This window comes from Punica granatum, chromosome 8 (genome assembly GCF_007655135.1).
Source record: "Punica granatum isolate Tunisia-2019 chromosome 8, ASM765513v2, whole genome shotgun sequence".
NCBI lineage: Eukaryota > Viridiplantae > Streptophyta > Magnoliopsida > Myrtales > Lythraceae > Punica > Punica granatum.
The window spans coordinates 24,412,486-24,431,407 of NC_045134.1; the positions used below are offsets into that span (position 1 = coordinate 24,412,486).

The 18,922-nt window shown below is 39.0% G+C and overlaps 1 protein-coding gene across 2 annotated transcripts; it reads left to right on the top strand.

Moving 5' to 3' along the window:
- The first annotated feature begins 1,913 nt into the window (after nucleotides 1-1,913).
- On the top strand, nucleotides 1,914-14,105 carry LOC116189446. 2 transcript variants are annotated; one of them, XM_031519106.1, is made up of 16 exons: nucleotides 1,914-2,329; nucleotides 2,698-5,385; nucleotides 5,686-6,142; nucleotides 6,497-6,725; nucleotides 7,090-7,254; nucleotides 7,821-8,093; nucleotides 8,200-8,445; nucleotides 9,060-9,449; nucleotides 9,554-10,954; nucleotides 11,156-11,212; nucleotides 11,306-11,731; nucleotides 11,900-12,123; nucleotides 12,324-12,457; nucleotides 12,589-12,858; nucleotides 12,947-13,125; nucleotides 13,208-14,105. In XM_031519106.1, exons 1-16 carry the CDS (start codon nucleotides 1,966-1,968, stop codon nucleotides 13,310-13,312), a joined length of 7,608 nt encoding a protein of 2,535 aa, XP_031374966.1. In that variant the 5' UTR covers nucleotides 1,914-1,965; the 3' UTR covers nucleotides 13,313-14,105. The 2 variants fall into 2 exon arrangements, with proteins under 2 accessions (XP_031374966.1, XP_031374967.1); XM_031519107.1 differs by having other exon boundaries at nucleotides 2,188-2,329; nucleotides 2,718-5,385.
- Nucleotides 14,106-18,922: the final 4,817 nt, after the last annotated feature.

Below are 18,922 nucleotides of genomic sequence, written 5' to 3' on the forward strand. Positions count from 1 at the left end.
CTAGCCCAAACTTGATTTTTTACCTGAGATATCCCAACGTTGACGTGTTGGTTTCAAATCTATCCCGATGCTAACTTTCCGTCCAAAATTGACGGAATTGCACACGTGGCACGTTAATTTCACATCTATCCCGACACTTGTTATAAAATTAACGTGCCACGTGTGCAATTCCATCAATTTTGGACGGAAAGTTAGCGTCGGGATAGATTTGAAACCAATACGTCAACGTTGGGATATCTCAAGTAAAAAATCAAGTTTGGGCTAGAACTAAGAATTCCTTCAAACGTTAGGTTATATGGCGCTATTATCCCTAGAGTTTTTGTCCAAATGAGATCTATTTTTTAAACTATTTCCCATAATAGATTTCTAAAAGGAGACATGATAGAACAAACGGAGAGAGGGGTGGTGGCGGCCCCTAGGAGTTGGCATGGTTCGATTTATTTGGAAGAATCGTGAAGAACCGAAGAATTAATTTAATTAGTTTTCGGGGTATAAGCCCGAAGTATAATAAACTTTTGACGAAAAACCAAGCGAAACATAACCGATTGTTCCATTTGGTTAACCGATTATTTGGATTGTTAAAAGAATATTCAAAACTAGATGAAAATAAACGGGTTTCGATTGGTAATATGCAATTTCTACGGGTCAAACTTTAAATTAAAGTCGGTTTTAGTGGATAATAGTGTTTTACAATTTTATTTTAAATTTTTAAAAATTTATTTTAATATGAAAATGATATTTTATTTTAATTATTTTAGTATTTTTATTTTCAAAAAAAATAATCTTAATTAAAGATCTTCAATTTAATGAACTGCGTTTTAGTGAAGTGAATATAATAAGTCATTATTTGAACCTTTTTTAGACTAAGATGTCGCATTGAATTAGACTTGTGAACCGATTTCAGTATTTCGAATTTTTCTTTGTTCTGCTCGGTTCGACGGTTTAGTTTGAGTTTTTGGTCTTTTCACACGACTAGGGGTCCCATTCCAACTTCAACCACTACCATCACGAACTATGATGATGTGAGTCATCATATTATCATAATTTATTTGGATCGGGTTTTTCTTTCTTTTTTAACTTTCCACTTTAAATTTCAAAAAGGGACTAAAATAAAATTATAAAAAAGTTTTAGGAACTCTAAGAACTAATGAAAGACAATATAAGTCTATTTTCAGATATAGTTTCCGAGGAAATCTATAATGCGAAATAATTTAAAAAATAGATCTTGCTGGGCCAAAAACTTAGGAACATAAGTAAACTTGATGGGATGGGCCCAACGGACCGGCCTAGCAGTCAAAAGCGCATTGCATTTCAAGAATCCAATGACGTTTGCTATAAATAGAACCTCTCCCCTAGAAGAAGGGATCAACTATTTGGAAACTCATCTTCAACTCCCTCTTTCTCTACCAAGGCATTCTCTGTTCCGCAGCTTCACTCTCTCGTCGAAAAATCTCCATAACCACTACCACCGCCACAGCCACCACACGATTGCCGCGCACGGCGCTCCGACTCCATCACGTTCGAACTCGTGTTAGATTTGAAATTGAAATCAAACTGTATGATTTTTTACGAGATATGATGCAGTTGGCAAATTGCGTTTCGGTGTTGATTGATAGATAAATGTATTTATTAGTAGAGAAGGGGTTCAAAATCTGCTGAGAAGCATTCGATGGCCAAAATCAATCCGACATCCGAACAAGAACTAAACTCAAAGGACACCCGACCTCTGGTTTGGATACAAGAAGTCTCTTGTTTCGATGAGTCGAAAGTATGTCGAAAGAGAGTCATGCGCGGACCAGGCTCGTCTCTATGAAACAAGATTGGGCCGACTGAAATGGGCCGTGACCCAACTGCGCACGACCCAATGTGAAGCCCAATTGGCGCCTTTTTTCTTCAGTTAGAGCAGAAAGCTGCCTGTCTTTCACATCTCCTCCTCCTCCCTACTCTCAGCTCATCTCAGAAATCATGGCGAAGCCTGGCGCCTGTGCCGATCCCATCGACGGCCTCCGCCTCCCTCTCCCTCTCCGGAGACCCGATATCCTGCCACCAGCGCCGACCCGATCCCCCACCGGATCGACCATCGACTGGATTCCGGACTTCGCTGGATACGCCTGGGTCGCGTATGGAGCATCCTCTATCCTGGTCATAGCTCACTTGCCTAAGCCTTCCCCGCTCTCCAGGGACGAGAATGTCATCGGTCCCATTCTCCGGCAAGTGTTCGAGCTCCCTCACCATGTATCCGCCGTCTCTTGGTCCTTGAACGGAGAGGTCGCGGCCGCTTCCGACAATTGCATCTTCCTGTTCACTCCCGACTCTTCCAGATCACTCGGTAACTTGCTTGTACTTCATCCTTGCTTTGTAGTGAGGGTTACTGTGATTGTTTAGTGTAGGGATCAATGGGAAAAATGAGCTGCTGATAAGAAAAATTTGGAACTTCCATTGCTCACTGGACATTTTCTCTATACTACATCAGTTACATGTTTTATGTTAACATAGCTTACAATACAGTCAAACATTAACAAATCATAGGAAGAAGTCGGGGGCACAACTACCATCTTGGTAGAACTGTGCCTTAGCTCATATTTGTTCTATTTTATGGAACATGTGTACCTTTGAGTGTCTTTTATTTTTTTTCTTGAATATGTATTTGCCCGATATGGTTGAATTTGTTAAATTTGAGTCTCTTGTACTTATCAGGTTCTTTTTGTTGGAGCCAGAATGCAGTACTTAAGCAGTCTACGAAGGTGGAGGCAGTCAAGTGGACAGAGTCAGGGGATGGGATAGTTGCCAGTGGTGTCGAGGTGGTTCTGTGGAAAATCAAGAGCACCTCCTGGGAAATAGCTTGGAAGTCTATGGTGCACGTACCGCAGACTCTGGTTTCTACAACCTGGTCGATTGAGGGGCCTTCGGCTACGGCAGCTTATCCTGATGAACTCGTCCGTGAGGAAAGCAGATGTGTTTTGGTATTCCAGAATGATGGAAGGCATGGGTATTTTAAAGCTGAGCTACGGCACCCTCAGCCTGTTGTTTCGATTCAGTGGAGGCCATCAACAGGAAGACGACTTAAAAGGAGTTTGAGGACAAGGCATCTGCTGCTAACATGCTGCCTTGATGGAGCTGTAAGATTATGGGCTGAGATTGATCATGGACGGCATAAAAGAGTGAAGGATGTTAAGGATTCCAAGGCCTCACAGTGTTCATTCTGCGTGGTTGCCCTCATTGATAAAAGCAATGGTCTGAATGCAACTCTTGATGCCAGTTTGTCTGTGATGTGGGCGATAGAAGTAGGGGGCTTTATTAATCTTGTTGAAGAAGCCAGCCATCTATTCTTTGCAGATCATAACGAACATGAACAGGTGGGCCAATGTGAATGGTTAGTTGGATTTGGTCCCGAGTTGAAAATTACATTCTGGGCCATCCACTGCATCGATGAATTTTCCCCACTCAGATATCCACGGGTTACTCTATGGAAGACCAAAGACCTTCAAGATCGTAAACTTCAACATATTCAAAGTGTTCATTCAAAAGCTGTAGATGGATCTCTTGTAAAAAAAGTTGTTATTTCGAGAAACAGCTCCACTGGCCCACCGTTCTTATGCTCTTTCCTTCATTTCTCATCGTGCAGTTCCTTGTCCTTGTCATTGTTCTACAATCAAAAGGAGCATCATAAGCAAGAAGATTTGCCTTTCAATACACCTCGCGAAGAGAATTTTTTATCTTGCTTGTCTAGTGGAGTATTAAGTACAGATGGTCATTCTGGAAAGATCTTACAAGTTGTCGTGCACCCTTACTATTATGAAGGTGGTTTGGCTGTTTCTCTGGATTCCAATGGCCTGCTTCTATTTTGGTTGTTCTCCACCATTTCCAGCCTCAGTCATAGTGTTCCTACTTTGATACCCATGTTGAGACTATTTGCAAAAATGATGACTCAAGAGAATGGTCCCAAATATACAAGTTTAAGGTGGGCACCATCAATTTTGGATGATGACCGCATTCTTCTACTAGTACATGTTGATGGCATTGATTGCTTGGTAATTAGGATGTCAAAAGGAGAAGCACTAAAGCTAGAATTTCAGAGACTGTGTACAATACCTTATACTGGTAGTTTTCCTGTCGAGGATGGTCCCACAGACATCTATTCAATTCCTTTGCCTTCAACCTGCAAGAAAACCTTCAAGCCGGATAACTTTATGCTTCTGGGTGTATGGAAGAAGGGGTTTTATGCTGGGTCATGGGTTATAACTGTTCATTCCTATGATTTGTCTGAAACCCCTTGCGGATGTAGCTGTGAAAGCGATTACACTGATAATAGCAAGATCCAGAAATTTGAGAGTGTTTTTTCTGGCAGAAGATATTGTATCTCAGTTTGTCCTTGCTCTTCAGAGTTTCCTTATCCTCACAGCCATGACCTTGTGACCAATTATTCCATCGTCTGTCCAGATGGATTTTTTCCATTTATACAGCAAGATGATTGGATACCAATTAATGATCAGTGTGGAAATTATTACCCTTATGTCATGGCAACGGGCTGTGCTGATGGTAACGTGAAGTTGTGGAGGACTGGTGGGGTCCTTCCCTCTTCTGTGACATGGGAGCTTGTTGGTGCATTTGGTGCACAACAGGGCCCTATAAGTAAAATTTGTCTGGCTGATTGTGGTCAAAAGATTGCTAGTGTATGTGCTGCAAGTGGTTCAGATTCCAGTGAGACTCTATATATATGGGAACCCATGAACATAGCAGGAACAGGATGCTTTGTCTTAGAACATACGTTATCCCTGACTGCAGGCACTGTTGCAATGAAGTGGTTGACTTTAGGTAACGGCAAACAAATACTTGGAGTTTGCATGCAAGAAAAATTGCAAATTTATGCACAGAGGCCATCTGGTGGTCAAAATTCGGCGAAAACAAAACCTTCGAATATGCAAATTTGGTCTTGCATTGCAGAAGCTCATTTATCCTCTCCTGTGTTTGACTTTTTCTGGGGACCTGCTGCTACAGCTGTAGTGGTTCATAGTGACTATATCTATTCATTCGGGCAGTGGCTGCTAAATAAGCACCACAATAGTTTCCATGCAATGAGTGAAAAGAATCTCTGCATTGAAGGAAGCACAGAAGGGGGAACCATGTATTTTACTGATCCGAACATTTGCAAGATGAATGGGTTATCAGTTGAAGGCAGTGGCATGCCTTTTATCTCAAGGACTACTCTGCTTCCTGGAATAAAGCATAATCATGAAGCCAATTGCACAGTTTCAGAAAGAGCGGAACGGAATCATGCTATGTTTACTACAGTTGGATCACATACCATGTTAAATGTGGTAGACGAACTCTGTGAATCTATTCCAGTATATCATCCCGAAGCACTCTGCTTCAACATATATTTAGGTACGTCAAACAAATTCATTTGTGTATACAGTTCGGTCTTATATGCAGTCTTGCAAGTTAATTTGACTGACCTTGCTTCTCTGTTGTTAGAAACCACCACATAATTTGAATGATGAGGCACTAATAACTGTACCACTATTTAGTACTGTTCTCCTAGATAATCTCTAGGAATCGCATGCTAATTTGCTTCCCTATCTAAGAAACTCTCTGCTTTTTGTTAAGCTTTTATCATCGATTAGCTGATCATCAAGTTTGCTGCTTCTGGGTATGTTCTTCATTGCGGGTTTCTGATGTTATTAGGCAATTGGAGGCGTGCATATATTGCTCTGCAACATCTTGTGCAACACCTTTCTGATGCTCCTGGCAAGAGATATACTCATTCAGATTGCGGCAATACTATTCCACAGATTGTTCTATTAAGTTATCTCAAGGGAGCTCCGCAAGAAGGTTCAACCAATAAGGGATTTCAGTGGGATGGAGGTGCTCTTTCAATCAATTCTTCTTTGCAATTCCAAGTAGGCTCGATCAAGTCGGCCTCTGAAATGTGGTCTTATGGTTCCAGTAATGTGTTCGCTTCCTCGTCTTCATCCACAAATGAATTCAGTGGCCTTGCCGAGTCTCTTGAGAAGTATGCTGGGGCAGCTGCCATCAGTGACAAAGAGAGGAGAGAAATTTTAGCAGCTAATGATCTTTTAAATGAAATCAGTAACTCACAATCGAGTTCTGTTTATGAAGGTCTTGATGAGCCTGGAAAAAGGTAAGTCTCTGGGTGGTTAGGTGCTTCGTTTGTTTTTTTTCACGGCATGTCTCTTAAGCTTAATTTCCTAGCTGGCTAAGATGCATGCGCATTTCAATTTAGTGAACAGTGTGAGACAAGGTGTTGAGACTTCATGTGCTTCCCAAAATCAGTGGTAAATCTTCGTGTATGAGCATCCCCACTAATCAGATGAATGGTTAGGGCAACATTAACAACTAACAATGCTTTTTGCAACTTTTCCTAAATCTATTTTGTTTTCATATTTGGATAAAAGGTTAATTGCACATGATATTGACGGGATCTTAGTGTCTTTTTTTATCACACATTTTAATTTAGTGTTTTATTTTCGCTTAGGTTTTGGGTTGGACTTAGATATCAACAAGTACAATTCTTCCATGAATTTGGGAGAAAACCATCAGTGGAGGAGTTGGCAATTGACTCTGCAAGTGTTTGCTGGGCCTTCCACTCTGACTGCCAAGAAAGTCTATTGAGTTCTTTCCTTCCAATTGAATCGTCGTGGAAAGAACTTCAGGTTATGGGAGTTGGACTTTGGTTCAATAATGTAACACAACTTCGTGCAAGGGTGAGTAATTAAGTATTATCCTGTTCTCATAAGGGCTTTTTGTGTGCTGAAAAGTCAAATATACGATATATTTCATTGCTTTTCTATCACTGTATAGAGTCTTGTTAATTATTTCTATCATTTTCTTGTTGATTATGTCTATTGGTAATGAGTTAAAGCGAAATTGATTTGTCATATTGGACCGTTGTTTGGGAGACAAGTTATCCTTCTGCTTATCATATATGTAGGAATTGACTTATTGCCCTCTCACTTATTTTGCTCTGTTATGCTTTCAAAATTGTGCAATTGTTTTGCGGAGAAGATTCTGGTTGCAAATATTGGCATGGAGTTGGTCAAGCAGTCTAACGCAGGTTTTTCCCTATAGATGGAGAAACTGGCGAGGTTGCAATACCTAAAGAAGAAAGATCCTAAAGATTGTGCACTTCTTTATGTAGCACTTAACAGACTCCAAGTGTTGGCTGGCTTGTTCAAAATCAGCAGGAATGAGAAGGATAAGCCTTTGGTGGGATTTCTTTCACGTAATTTTCAGGTAGTGTATATCATAGTTCCATCTCTTATTTTTAGCTTTTAGCAATCACGTCTATTTGTTATATAAGCTGGATGCCCTGTAAATTCTTCAGAGGCATCATATTATTGTCGGCAGGAATTTGGATGGTTATGAAATTTAATATCCAATCGATGTTGATAATGCACAATCATATTCTCATTGAATTTAATGAAAGATAACATTTTTTATGAGTTTCCATGGATAATCACTGTCATTTTTTTTTTATCGTAAAAGGTTAATAACTTCTATTCAAAAAGCACCGAGAAGATGCAAACACGTATACAAAAGTTTAAACTACTTTTTCATATTTATTATCAACTATTTCATCTATTCTCAAAGAGTAAAGAGGAAGAGTAGGAAAATGGATAATAGGACTAGCTGCTGCGTCATCAAAGTAGATAGAATTTTGCGTTAATTTGGTGATATAGAAGGCCAGGGTTTACCCAGCTATATTGTTTCTATACTTTGTTTACGGATTTTTATCTTCTTTTGCCGACGGGGCTGCTTACTTAAACATAAATCTGCATTCAAATTTTTTCTCATTGTAGGAGGAGAAAAATAAGGCAGCAGCACTCAAAAATGCTTATGTGTTACTGGGCAGACATCAGTGGGAGCTAGCAATTGCTTTTTTTTTGCTTGGAGGTGACACTTCTTCCGCAATCAACATTTGTTCCAAGAACCTTGGGGATGAACAACTTGCTCTGGTTCTTTGTCGGCTGGTCGAGGGTGGTGGGGGGCCATTGGAACGTCATCTAATTACAAAGCTCATGCTTCCATCTGCAATTGAGAAGGATGATTACTGGCTAGCAAGTCTTCTTGAGGTCTCTGAAAGATGATTATTTGATTAACCCCCGAAGCATATTTCCCTTGCACCTTTGTTAAGTAACTGTTGTCTCACAATTTTGAAATTCTTTCTAATATATGCAGTGGCAACTGGGGAACTACTCCCAATCTTTCTTCTGCATGTTGGGATTGCAAAATTACTCTTCAATAGATGAGTCTATGCTCTTATCCAGTCATGCTGCCTTTTCGGACCCGATTATTGGTCTTTACTGCCGCTTATTGGCAACTAAAAATTGCCTGAGGAATACTGTTGGAGAGCGTAATGTTGCGGTTCTTGGTAGGTGGGCAACTCTTGTTATGGCAACTGCCTTGCGAAGACGTGGACTTCATGTAACTTCTTATTACTGATTCTTCTTCGTTTCTCTTTGTCTCTCTTGGTAATCATTGTTTTCTATATGTAGTTGTCTACAGTGACGTAGAAATATTTCTTCATCATGGTTTTCAGGGTTGGTAGAAAGATGACTTGGAGAAATAATCTCCGTCTAATAGTGTAGAAGATGTCTAAGATCAAAGTATCCTAATGCCTCTGCATGAATTTGATTCTATCACTAAATTGAAGTGGCAATCAATATGGTCAATGTCCCTTGAAAAGCTGCAATTTTTCTAATGAATAGTCATGAGCTTGAAAAATCCTATCCTGTGTATTCGAGATCATTCCCTCTTATTGTTTTCCTAGACCTTGCATTCTAACTTCATTGTGCGGACACTGAAATGAAATTTCATGTTTCCTGACCATTCGAGAAAGAGGGAAACGAATTACGTGAGTCCTGAAAATGGAGTATTTCTTGCTTTTGGTAGTTTGTCTTCGTTTGAACTCTTCGAATGTGAACTTTTTTGCATGTCCAGGAGCTGCACGTTATATTCATCTGTCTACATTCAATGTCTATAAGCACAGTGGAGTAATAAATCTTTAATGACCTATCTTCTTTGTCTACCCTTCTCAGATTGAAGCTCTTGAGTGCCTTTGTTCTTCAAGTTTTGTTGGAGGATCTAATAATTGGAATTCTATGGGTAATGAACATTTGGAAGTTCTACCGGGCATACTTGAGCCATCTCCAAGTAATTCCACTAATTGGCTATCTGCTGATGCGGCGGTTCACCTGGAAACCTATACTAAATTTGATTTAGCAATCCATCATTTCTCCAGATTAGTGAGGCAACATCCTTACTGGCCAAATGCAAATATAGCAACTACTGAAAGAAATTCATTCCATAATGACAGCAGGATTCATGAACTCGAGAAGTTAAGAGAACACTTCTTCTCTAAGTTATGGTCGGACCTGGATGTCACTGAACAGAAGTTTCAACTCCATGTTGCTCCTCTTCTTGGGAAGGTTGGTTTCTTTTTAAGTGAATTACTTTCTTTTCTTCCCACCACTGGCCACTGTAGCTATACATCAGTAAACTGATTTCTTTTCTTTTACTGTTATTTTTCCAGATATTACTTTTGCCTTGCAACTATGGAGCCCCATCTATTGGATATGACTTACTGCAAGGATACAAGTGCCACGAGAAGTCTCCGCGAACAATTGAGGCACTGGACAGATTGAATTTCTATCCTCTTCTATCCAAACTATCTTCAACTTTATCAGATGAAGTTTCCAATTTGTTTTCACGATTAGCTGCTGCTTGTGGCATAACTTGCTCTCAAGTGGCTTCACCTTGTAATGTCAATGGTGAGCCGTCTGGAATGGGATCTAGATGGTTGTTTGAGGGGGGAAATCATATTCATGATCTCACACTCTTATTAAGGAACCTAAGAGCTGCTCAGGAGATATTCTCGGGCTCCTGGGGTGAAGATACTGTCATGGTCCCTGAGGTTAATGATTTGCTTGAGTTTTGTGCACGCTTTGCATCTATTTGGTACCAGAGGAACTCAGAAGCTCTCATTCTGATGTTGCAACCCATCCTAGTTTCATTTTCTGATGGGCACATTCCCTATGAAGTTGAGATGGTGGATCTCAAGAATGCCAGCAGCCAGACGTCTGATCGAGTGGCTCATGAAAGCGATGCCAATGTTGATGGCAGGAATCCCAGTTCATCTATCATTACGAGTGTGAAACATGAAAATGGAGGTAACAGAGGGAGTTTGATTCCTGAAGATGAAAAATGGCAAATTTTGGGGGTTTCTTTGTGGAAACACATGTTGAGATTCACTACCCATAAGCTGAAAATGATTCGCGATAAAATTGATGAGCAGCATATCTCCAGTTCTTCACTTGGTGGTCCTTCACTGTGTTCTGGTTCTGCTGCATGTTCTGGTATTGATGGCAAGAATGTAATAGAAGAAATTAAGCTGCTCTCCTCAAGAATGGCCCAGTTGCTGGTTACCACTCTTGCTCATGTGTCTTCTTATCAGGTGAAACAGCTTGTGGTGCTACTTGACCAAAAGATAGATGATGGGTGGCCTGCCATGACTCTTGCGTGGTTAGAGCCAGGCTATTCTCCACATGGTTTTCTTAAAGAGCATCCACCTGAGGGCGATATCACTTCGTCTTTGTCTAACATAAATGATGAAATATCATCGTTTCACAAACTATGGGATTCATGGGCTGATCAGAAGATGGTATCAGAGAGCTTTACAGAGGAGAAGATAAATTTGCTGGAATATGTCAACAAAAGACCATCCAGAGGATGGAAAGAAATAGATAAGAGCATTATGGTTGAGGAAATTGAAGGATTGGATAATAATGATGGTAGGAGCATCAGTGGTTCTGGCAGTAATGAAGTTGGTACTCCTTCACGGGGTTCCTGGCAGAAAGGATTGGCCACCTCTAAGGAGATCACTCCTTTCCAATGTCCCAAAGAAATATGCAAGAAAAATGGGGAGCTTCTGGAGGTTTGTGATTTTTTACCCGTTGCACTTTCTTAAGTAGTATATAGTTTTGAGAAGGTGCTTTTTTGCGGTGTCAATCTGCCTCGCTTGATTTGTTTGTACCGGAAAACAGCATTTTAAAGCTTGAATTGGGATCTTGGCAGTAGATGGTAAGCATATTTTCATATTGTCCTTATTTATTTATTTTTTCCCTTCCTGAAACAGGCATTGTGCATTAATTCCATTGATCGGCAGCAAATTGCAGTTTCTAGCCATAGAAAGGTAAATGAGACTTATCTTTTTCTTTTTTTTCTTTTTCCCTATTTCCTGCATGGACATTTCTCAAGATGTGGCTAAACAATTTCCTTTGATTAGGGCATAGTGTTCCTGAACTGGGAAGACTCGACTTTCAAAGAAGAGACAAAATCTATATGGTCAGAAGCTGATTGGCCTCCGAATGGATGGGCCGGTCCTGAATCAACCCCAGTTCCAACTTGTGTTTCTCCCGGCATAGGGCTTGGGAGCAAAAAAGGGGCACATCTTGGATTGGGTGGGGCAACTGTTGGCACTGGATCTTTGGCCACACCAGGTAGGGATTTGACTGGTGGTGGAGCTTTTGGAATTCCTGGATATGCCGGTGTTGGTGCCTCAGGTTTAGGCTGGGAGGTTCAACAGGATTTCGAGGAGTTAGTAGAACATCCAGCTACTCTTGAAACTATTAGAACAAGAGCATTGTCCAGTCATCCATCTATGCCTTACTTCTTGGCTGGGTCCAGTAATACCCTCATCTACTTATGGGAGGTAAGAAGTTTTATGTTCAGAAATAATGATAATAATAATGGTATATTATTGAAGCAATAAAATCCTCTTTTCCATGAATCTTTGGTGGTGGCATACATGTGTATAAATGTGAACTATACAGAGCGTCAGTTTTCAAGGCAAATTGCTTAGATGGAATTCAATGTGCAGTTTGGTAAGGAGAGAGCTATTGCAACTTACGGAGTGCTACCTTCGGCAAATGTTCCTCCCCCGTATTCTCTGGCATCAGTATCAGCCGTGCAATTTGGCCCCTGCGGCCACAGATTTGCTACTGCTGCACTTGATGGAACCATCTGCACATGGCAACTCGAGGTTGGAGGAAGGAGGAATATCCATCCCACAGAATCTTCTCTTTGTTTTAACAGCCATGCAATGTACGTTCTCTCTTTAAACTTCGAAAAACAACCTTTCACAGAATTCGAAAACTATAATTCCTTTTTGTTTGTTTATAGTGTGTAAGGACCACTACACTGTTGTCCCTCATGTTTCTAGTGTAAAAGGATCACAATATTGAACCGCTTATTTGGTTATGCTCTCTTCATTGTCTTACAGTAATGAGAATATTTTGTTGCAGGGATGTCACATATGTTACCTCGAGTGGGTCTATTATCGTTGCTGCTGGGTATAGCTCGAATAATGTAAATGTGGTTATATGGGATACATTGGCTCCACCTTCCACTTCGCGGGCTTCTATCATTTGTCACGAAGGTGTGCCTTTCTTCATTATTCTGCTGGTGCAATTTGTGGCAGTTTTTCTAGATTAACTTTTCTGACTTATTTAATGGTAAGGGTGACGCTATTGGAACTGACACACTCTTTTCGAATTTGTGGCACTGAAGGCGGTGCTCGCTCTGTGTCCGTGTTTGATAGTGACATTGGGAACAGTTCCGTTTCCCCCCTTATTCTAACGGGTGGTAAGGGTGGAGATGTTGGACTCCATGATTTTCGATACATAGCCACTGGAAAGAGTAAAAGGCTGCGACACCCCGATCATGTTGAACACAGCTCGAACTCATCTTTGGGAACTGCAGGGCCATCTGGAAATGGTACAAAACATGGGATTGAGAATGTTGATGGAATGCTTTGGTATTTACCAAAGGCACATTTAGGTAAGTTTGTTATTACAGATAGGTAAATTTGAATAATGGTGCAAGTAAAGTTTCATCTAACTTCTCCTGTGGGATGATTTGAATGAAGGGAGTGTGACGAAAATAGCTAAGATCCCCCACACCAGTTTGTTCTTGACCGGGAGCAAAGATGGAGATGTGAAACTTTGGGATGTCAAGAATGCAAAGTTAGTGCATCACTGGCCGAAGTTACATGACAGGCACACCTTCCTGCAACCCAGCACCCGGGGCTTTGGTGGAGTTGTTCGGGTAAATTTGCCTTTTGATTTTCAGACATTTAACAGCTGTTGTCTTTATTGTAGGAATGACTGACCTTTTTTTAATGTCACAGGCTGGTGTTACGGATGTGAAAGTTGTTTCTCAGGGTTTTATTTCGTGTGGAGGGGATGGCACTGTAAAGCTGGTTCAGTTGAGCGATTACACGCACGGGATGTGAAGAAGTTTAACATGGCGTTTGCTACATAAAACATTCAGCTCCATGAAATTGGTGAAAATCTTAGGAGTGGTGAGTTCTTCCATTGCGGATTATCTCTATTACCAGTCATAGCAGGCATTAGGATGTCAGCTCGTAAGGCAGTCTTTCCAACCATGAGCATGGAGGGGAGGAAAGAAAGAAGGGCCCGATTCATTCCTTTTGCCCATGAAGCTCTGGAATTTTTGCCATGTGCTGGGACTTCTAAGCCTTTGGCTATGATTAAGATCTCCAGACACCTGAAAGCATCTGATGGTTGAGTAGAAGTTCTGTCGGAGGGTTGAGAACCGAGGCCAATATGCTTTAGCAAAAAGAAAGATATGAGTGTATATTTATGAAATGCTTTCATGGGGTTGCCGCTGTTGGCTCGAGAGATCTGCTATAAGTTGAGGGATTAAGCAGACCGAGGCAAGTCCAATTGGTGCTAAGAACTGCATTTAGGATTTCCGGTGAAGCGTGGCGTTAGGAATCTGAACTCAGTGCTCCCACAATTTTGTGGCATGACGATCAACCTCGAGGGTTATGCCCATGTCTTCCGGTGTATATAATCTCAGAAACACGGTGTGTGATTGATGATAGGTTTAGTCTTCTTATGGCTTGTTTTGTGACAGCTTGCATTTGGGATAAACATCTCGAGTTCGACTCGACGAAGATGTACAGTCCCTTGATGATTCATTGTTGTGCGCTACAGTTTGGAAAACAAATAAGCAATGTTTGCCTGGTATAATCATGCGATTCTGATTATTATTATTTTTTAGTTATTTGATTAGGCGCATATCAAAATTAAAGAGGGGCCCTTGAATTGAAGTTCGAATGGTTGTTTGTTTGTGACAGTTTCAAATAATCTAAAAATTAAATAAAATATAAAAAAATGCATGGATTTTATCCTTTAACTGTTTCATAATCAGTAGTTGCCTTGTTTAATAGTACAGTTGGAGTTTAATCGCGAGGTGTGCTGTAATCGGCTAACTATGTCGTCAAAGGATAGGTTTTACTGGCAGTAATTGGATTTTGCAGGAGTTTGGAAAGCAAGTGAAATCAGTTTCTGGGCGGAGCAAACCGATATCCGATCCGAGCAGGCATTATTAGGCTTAGTTAATAAGCCGAAAACGTCTCGTAATCTTACCGAAAGAGGGATCTAATTGGATTGGACTCAATAGGGTACAAAACTAGACTGGGCTTTCAAGGCCCATCGTCTTATAAAGAGGAACCCTACTAAGCCCGGTCTGGCCGGCGCACCCCTCCCTCCGTCTCCTTATATAGCCCTGATTCGTCCTCCATGCTTCGACCCCAAAAACCCTTATCGGCAGCTTCTTCTCCCTTCGTCGTCATTGTCGTCCTCTGCGTTCTTGTTCTTATTCTTCTTCTTCTGCATCTGAATCTTCGAATTTCTTATTTTGGCGTGTGCGTCTGAAAGCAAGTCAGCTTCTTGATTGGATCTCGGACGGTTTCAGACGATCCAGTCAATCAAATTCAAGATAAAACTTGCGACAGCGAAGCACCAGTATCACTCGCCTGGATCTGATATCTCAGGCTGATTTTCTAGGCCCTTTACCTACTGGTACATACATACATACATACATGCATGATTGTGAAATCTTGCCAACTCTCGATTTCAATGTCTAATATGTCGGTTTGAGGATGCAAAAGGCAAAAAGCAAACGCACTCTGTCCCGAGCCCGAGCGGAAGCTCGAAATGGTGTGGCCTGAGGCAATTTCTTCGTTTGTGAAAGCATATTCCAACTTACTCGCCTGTGTGGTCTTTGATTTCGTGATCACATCGGGCACAGTGTTGGATCACATCACATTCCCTCTTCCTCACCCGACGGCCTCGTTCTTCCCCAAAAAAACAAAAGGATTTATTATTTTTTCTTCTTTTCTTTCCATGATTGAGTCATTGCCATACGAATAAGATTTGATATCACTGGAGTAACAGATAAATTTTTTTATTTTTTTTAAATGGGCAAAAGATTATGGCATGGAAGGGTAATTTTTATCGGCTTCTTTGGATTTTCAAATAAAAAATTTTAATTTTAATTTAACACATTCCGGAATAAAAATATATATTTTAGTCCAAAATTTTAATTTTTTAATTTTATTTCAACACATCACCTAAAAGTAAAAATATACGTTTTTTAAATTAAATTTATAATAACATCTCACTTGTCATTTTTCACAATTAAAATTAAAATTAAAATTAAACTCTGAAACTAAATGGATCAAACAATTCTCAAATCTGTTTGGCACATGGATGGACCAACATTTGGACAATGATGACATAAATAGTGTCAAATTTCCCATATTATTATTTGACTTATTAATTATGATAGGCCATCGAACTTGGGGTATGTATTGCCTAAATCAATGCCCGTTTCATGAAATTAAAAAGGCTACACAGTAAAATCAAACAATAAGTTGAGGTAACCGGGTGAATTCAACTAATGATATGAACGTTAAAAGGAACTCTCTAATCTTTGGATTTAATTGTGTAATCTTAGGCATGACAATTTGAGTTAACAAATTAGAGTCTTCTCAAACAAGCATAATCCAATTAAACCACATTATTATGCTTCGACAATCTATACCGGACTGATGCACATCAATGTTCCCAAAACAAGCCACAGCTCATCAATATATATAGCAGAATTGAGAAATAAATAAATCAAGAAACAAGAGTTCCACATAAACCTTCAGCAGTTATTATCTCGAGGAAGTCGAGTCCATGGAAGATAAAATGCTACCAGAGCGACCAGATTTCAAACAATTTGCGTTTGGTATTAGAGTTGAGTATAGTTATTTTAATTAATTTGTATGATTGTGTTGTTAAATTATGATAAAAGTGTGAAAAAAATTAATGAATAGTTTAGAGAAAATAATAATTATGTTGTTCAATTGTAAAGAAATTAATGAACAGTATAAATAATTTAATATTAAAAATTGAATCGAATGGTTAAAAAAAATTAAAAAAAAAAGTAATAATTATATTGTTGAATGAAAGATAAGTGGAATTAAATTGAATAGAATTAACAAAAATTTCTAAAGCCAGATGGCCCAATCGTGCTGCAGTTAATGTCGGATGAAAATTGATGAGATAGGGAGCACTTAAAACTTATATGTCATCATGCTTTGGGTTTCCCTCTTGATGTTGGACACCTTGAAATTTCACCCAAAAAAAAAAAAAGAAATATATTATGCTTCCACATCCGTAATCTTAGGAGTTGAAAGGTTTTTTTTTTCAGGGTGAAAATTTATGTATTTCAATTTAGTTCTTTTTTTTTAAGGAGTTTTTGTGTTTCCAGTTTTCTTCTATTTATATTATATATTACATAAAGTTTGAATTCAAAATCTAGGTCGTTACTGCAGTTTTACACGCTTTGTTTAGTCCTTAACATTCTTCTCGGTTAAGAAAGCCCCTAGTTAAGACTGGTTTTCAAGAGTTTTTAACATTATGCCCGCCAGCAGTATCGATCGAGCCGATTATATACCGGTCTGGTCCAGATAAATATACGAGTCACCATATACCGCGCATGAGTAGACCATGCATAACCTATATATGATGTGTGCAACAAGTAAATACTGATGATATATAACAAAAATAGAATCAATAAATAAACGAAAGGACCAACTCTTGCAAACCTTAAGCATAACTAATAATGGCTTCTCATATATTTGATTGTCCCGATAAACCCGTGCAAATAACATGTTACATACGACCCATGGAAACATTGTTCCGACTCCGAGAATCTTAGGTCCTGTTTGGATTCAGGAACAAAAAATTTTAACTTTAACTCAACATACTACACAACAAAAATACATATTTCCCAAGTCAAAAATTTTAACTTTAACTTTAACTCAACATACTACACAACAAAAATACACGTTTTCCAAATTAAATTTATAATCGCATCTCATTTGTCATTTTTTAAAATCAAAATCAAAATCAAAATTAAAGTTACTATTAATTCTGAATTCAAACGCACCCTTAGTACCCAAGATATATGTTTTGCCGCTACCTTAGCTCTCTAGTCAGTCTCCCTTTTGTCGCTTCGATGCCATGGCCAAGGGTCCTTGCCTTTTCTTCTATTTCCACCAGGGTATCCATGACAAGTTTAATTTTTGACCACCGGAGGTGGATTTCCTCCGACCGGCGATAGCTCGATTTTCTCAGATCTACCAAGAATTCCAGCCATGGGTCGTTCAGTGCTACGAGGGCCTGGAAGAACTCCTCATCGGTTGGCAAACCATAGAATGCGCAAGCCGGGTCCATGACAGAATGAATCGAACGATATTCTTGCGCAGGTGAAAGTTGATGGAAGGATTGTATGGATGCTACCACCTATTTATAGTTATTATGGATATAGGAAGCAATCAATCTGACTGGAATAGGATTCCTGTGCATTTATTGATATACGAGTAGGATATGGTTTGGATTATAGATATATAGCGTGTGGATGAAGATATAAGAATATTATATTTTCATATTCTGTTTATTTTACCAGTTAGGATCGAACTTTTTTATCCGCTAAATCCGTTAATATTTTCCTTTTGTTGGATTTAAAGTAATTTCCCTATATCCCGTCCCCGAGATCATAGAGCCCGTATATGCACATATACAAAGTTGTACTTATTAGAGTTCAACGCCTTCGCGAGTTCGTAAATCTGGCATCGAGATTTTATTCTTTTTTAATTTTTTCAAAATGGAAAAAAAGAATTTCATGAAAAATAATAATGTAATTAATTAAAAAAATATAATTATAAATAATGTAATTAATTGAAAAAAAATAGAGTAAAGAGTTTTAAGAAGCAAAATAGTAATTTAATTGATTAAATTTTTGTAGTATAATGTTATTCAACTGATGTTACTATTTTTTTAAAAATTTTAATTAATGTACTTTTTAATATTTTAGTTACTTTTTTTTAAATTTTAATTAATATATTTTTTTCATTAATTTTAATTAATTAAATTCAATTATTTGAATAATGAACTTAATTTCATTAATTTTAATTACTTAATCTAACTAATTATTATTTCTAGTACAAAAAATATTTATACCATGTAAATACATAATTATTCATATATATACAAAATTTAAATAGCGTGTGATCCCCAATCGACACTCAAAGTGAGTGTCAACCATTAAAGTGTATTTTCAAGTGAGTGTCCTCATAGGATGTCTTTTTGATATGGCACCGATATGGCTCCCTGTGAGGCCCGAAGTAGCACCCAAGTGAATGTCTCCGACTGGGCTTGCCCTTATATCTTGAGAACATAATCCACGTTCCACAATTATATACTTGTGGTGTAATTCTTAAGTTATTGCGGCCTAATGTGGGAATAGCTTGATGTGGTTATTTTTTTGTGTTTGTTGTTTATGCGTTTCCCGTCTATGTTTCTCCAAGGTGGCTAATTTGTCATTGTAATAGTCCATTAGTGTGATCCGTGTAATATTTTAACTAAATCAAAAAATGAGGATTATGTCGAGAACTAAATATTCATGTAGTGAATGAGTAACACTCACCTAATATTTGTTTTATGTCAAGGGACCGCATTCAACAAGTATTTCATGGTAGACT

Coding starts and splice junctions, on each gene's coding strand:
- LOC116189446 (XM_031519106.1), top strand. CDS start 1,966: ATGGCGAAGCCTGGCGCCTGTGCCGATCCCATCGACGGCCTCCGCCTC. Junction 6,726..7,089: donor TAACACAACTTCGTGCAAGG/GTGAGTAATTAA, acceptor TTTTCCCTATAG/ATGGAGAAACTGGCGAGGTT. Junction 12,859..12,946: donor TTTACCAAAGGCACATTTAG/GTAAGTTTGTTA, acceptor ATTTGAATGAAG/GGAGTGTGACGAAAATAGCT.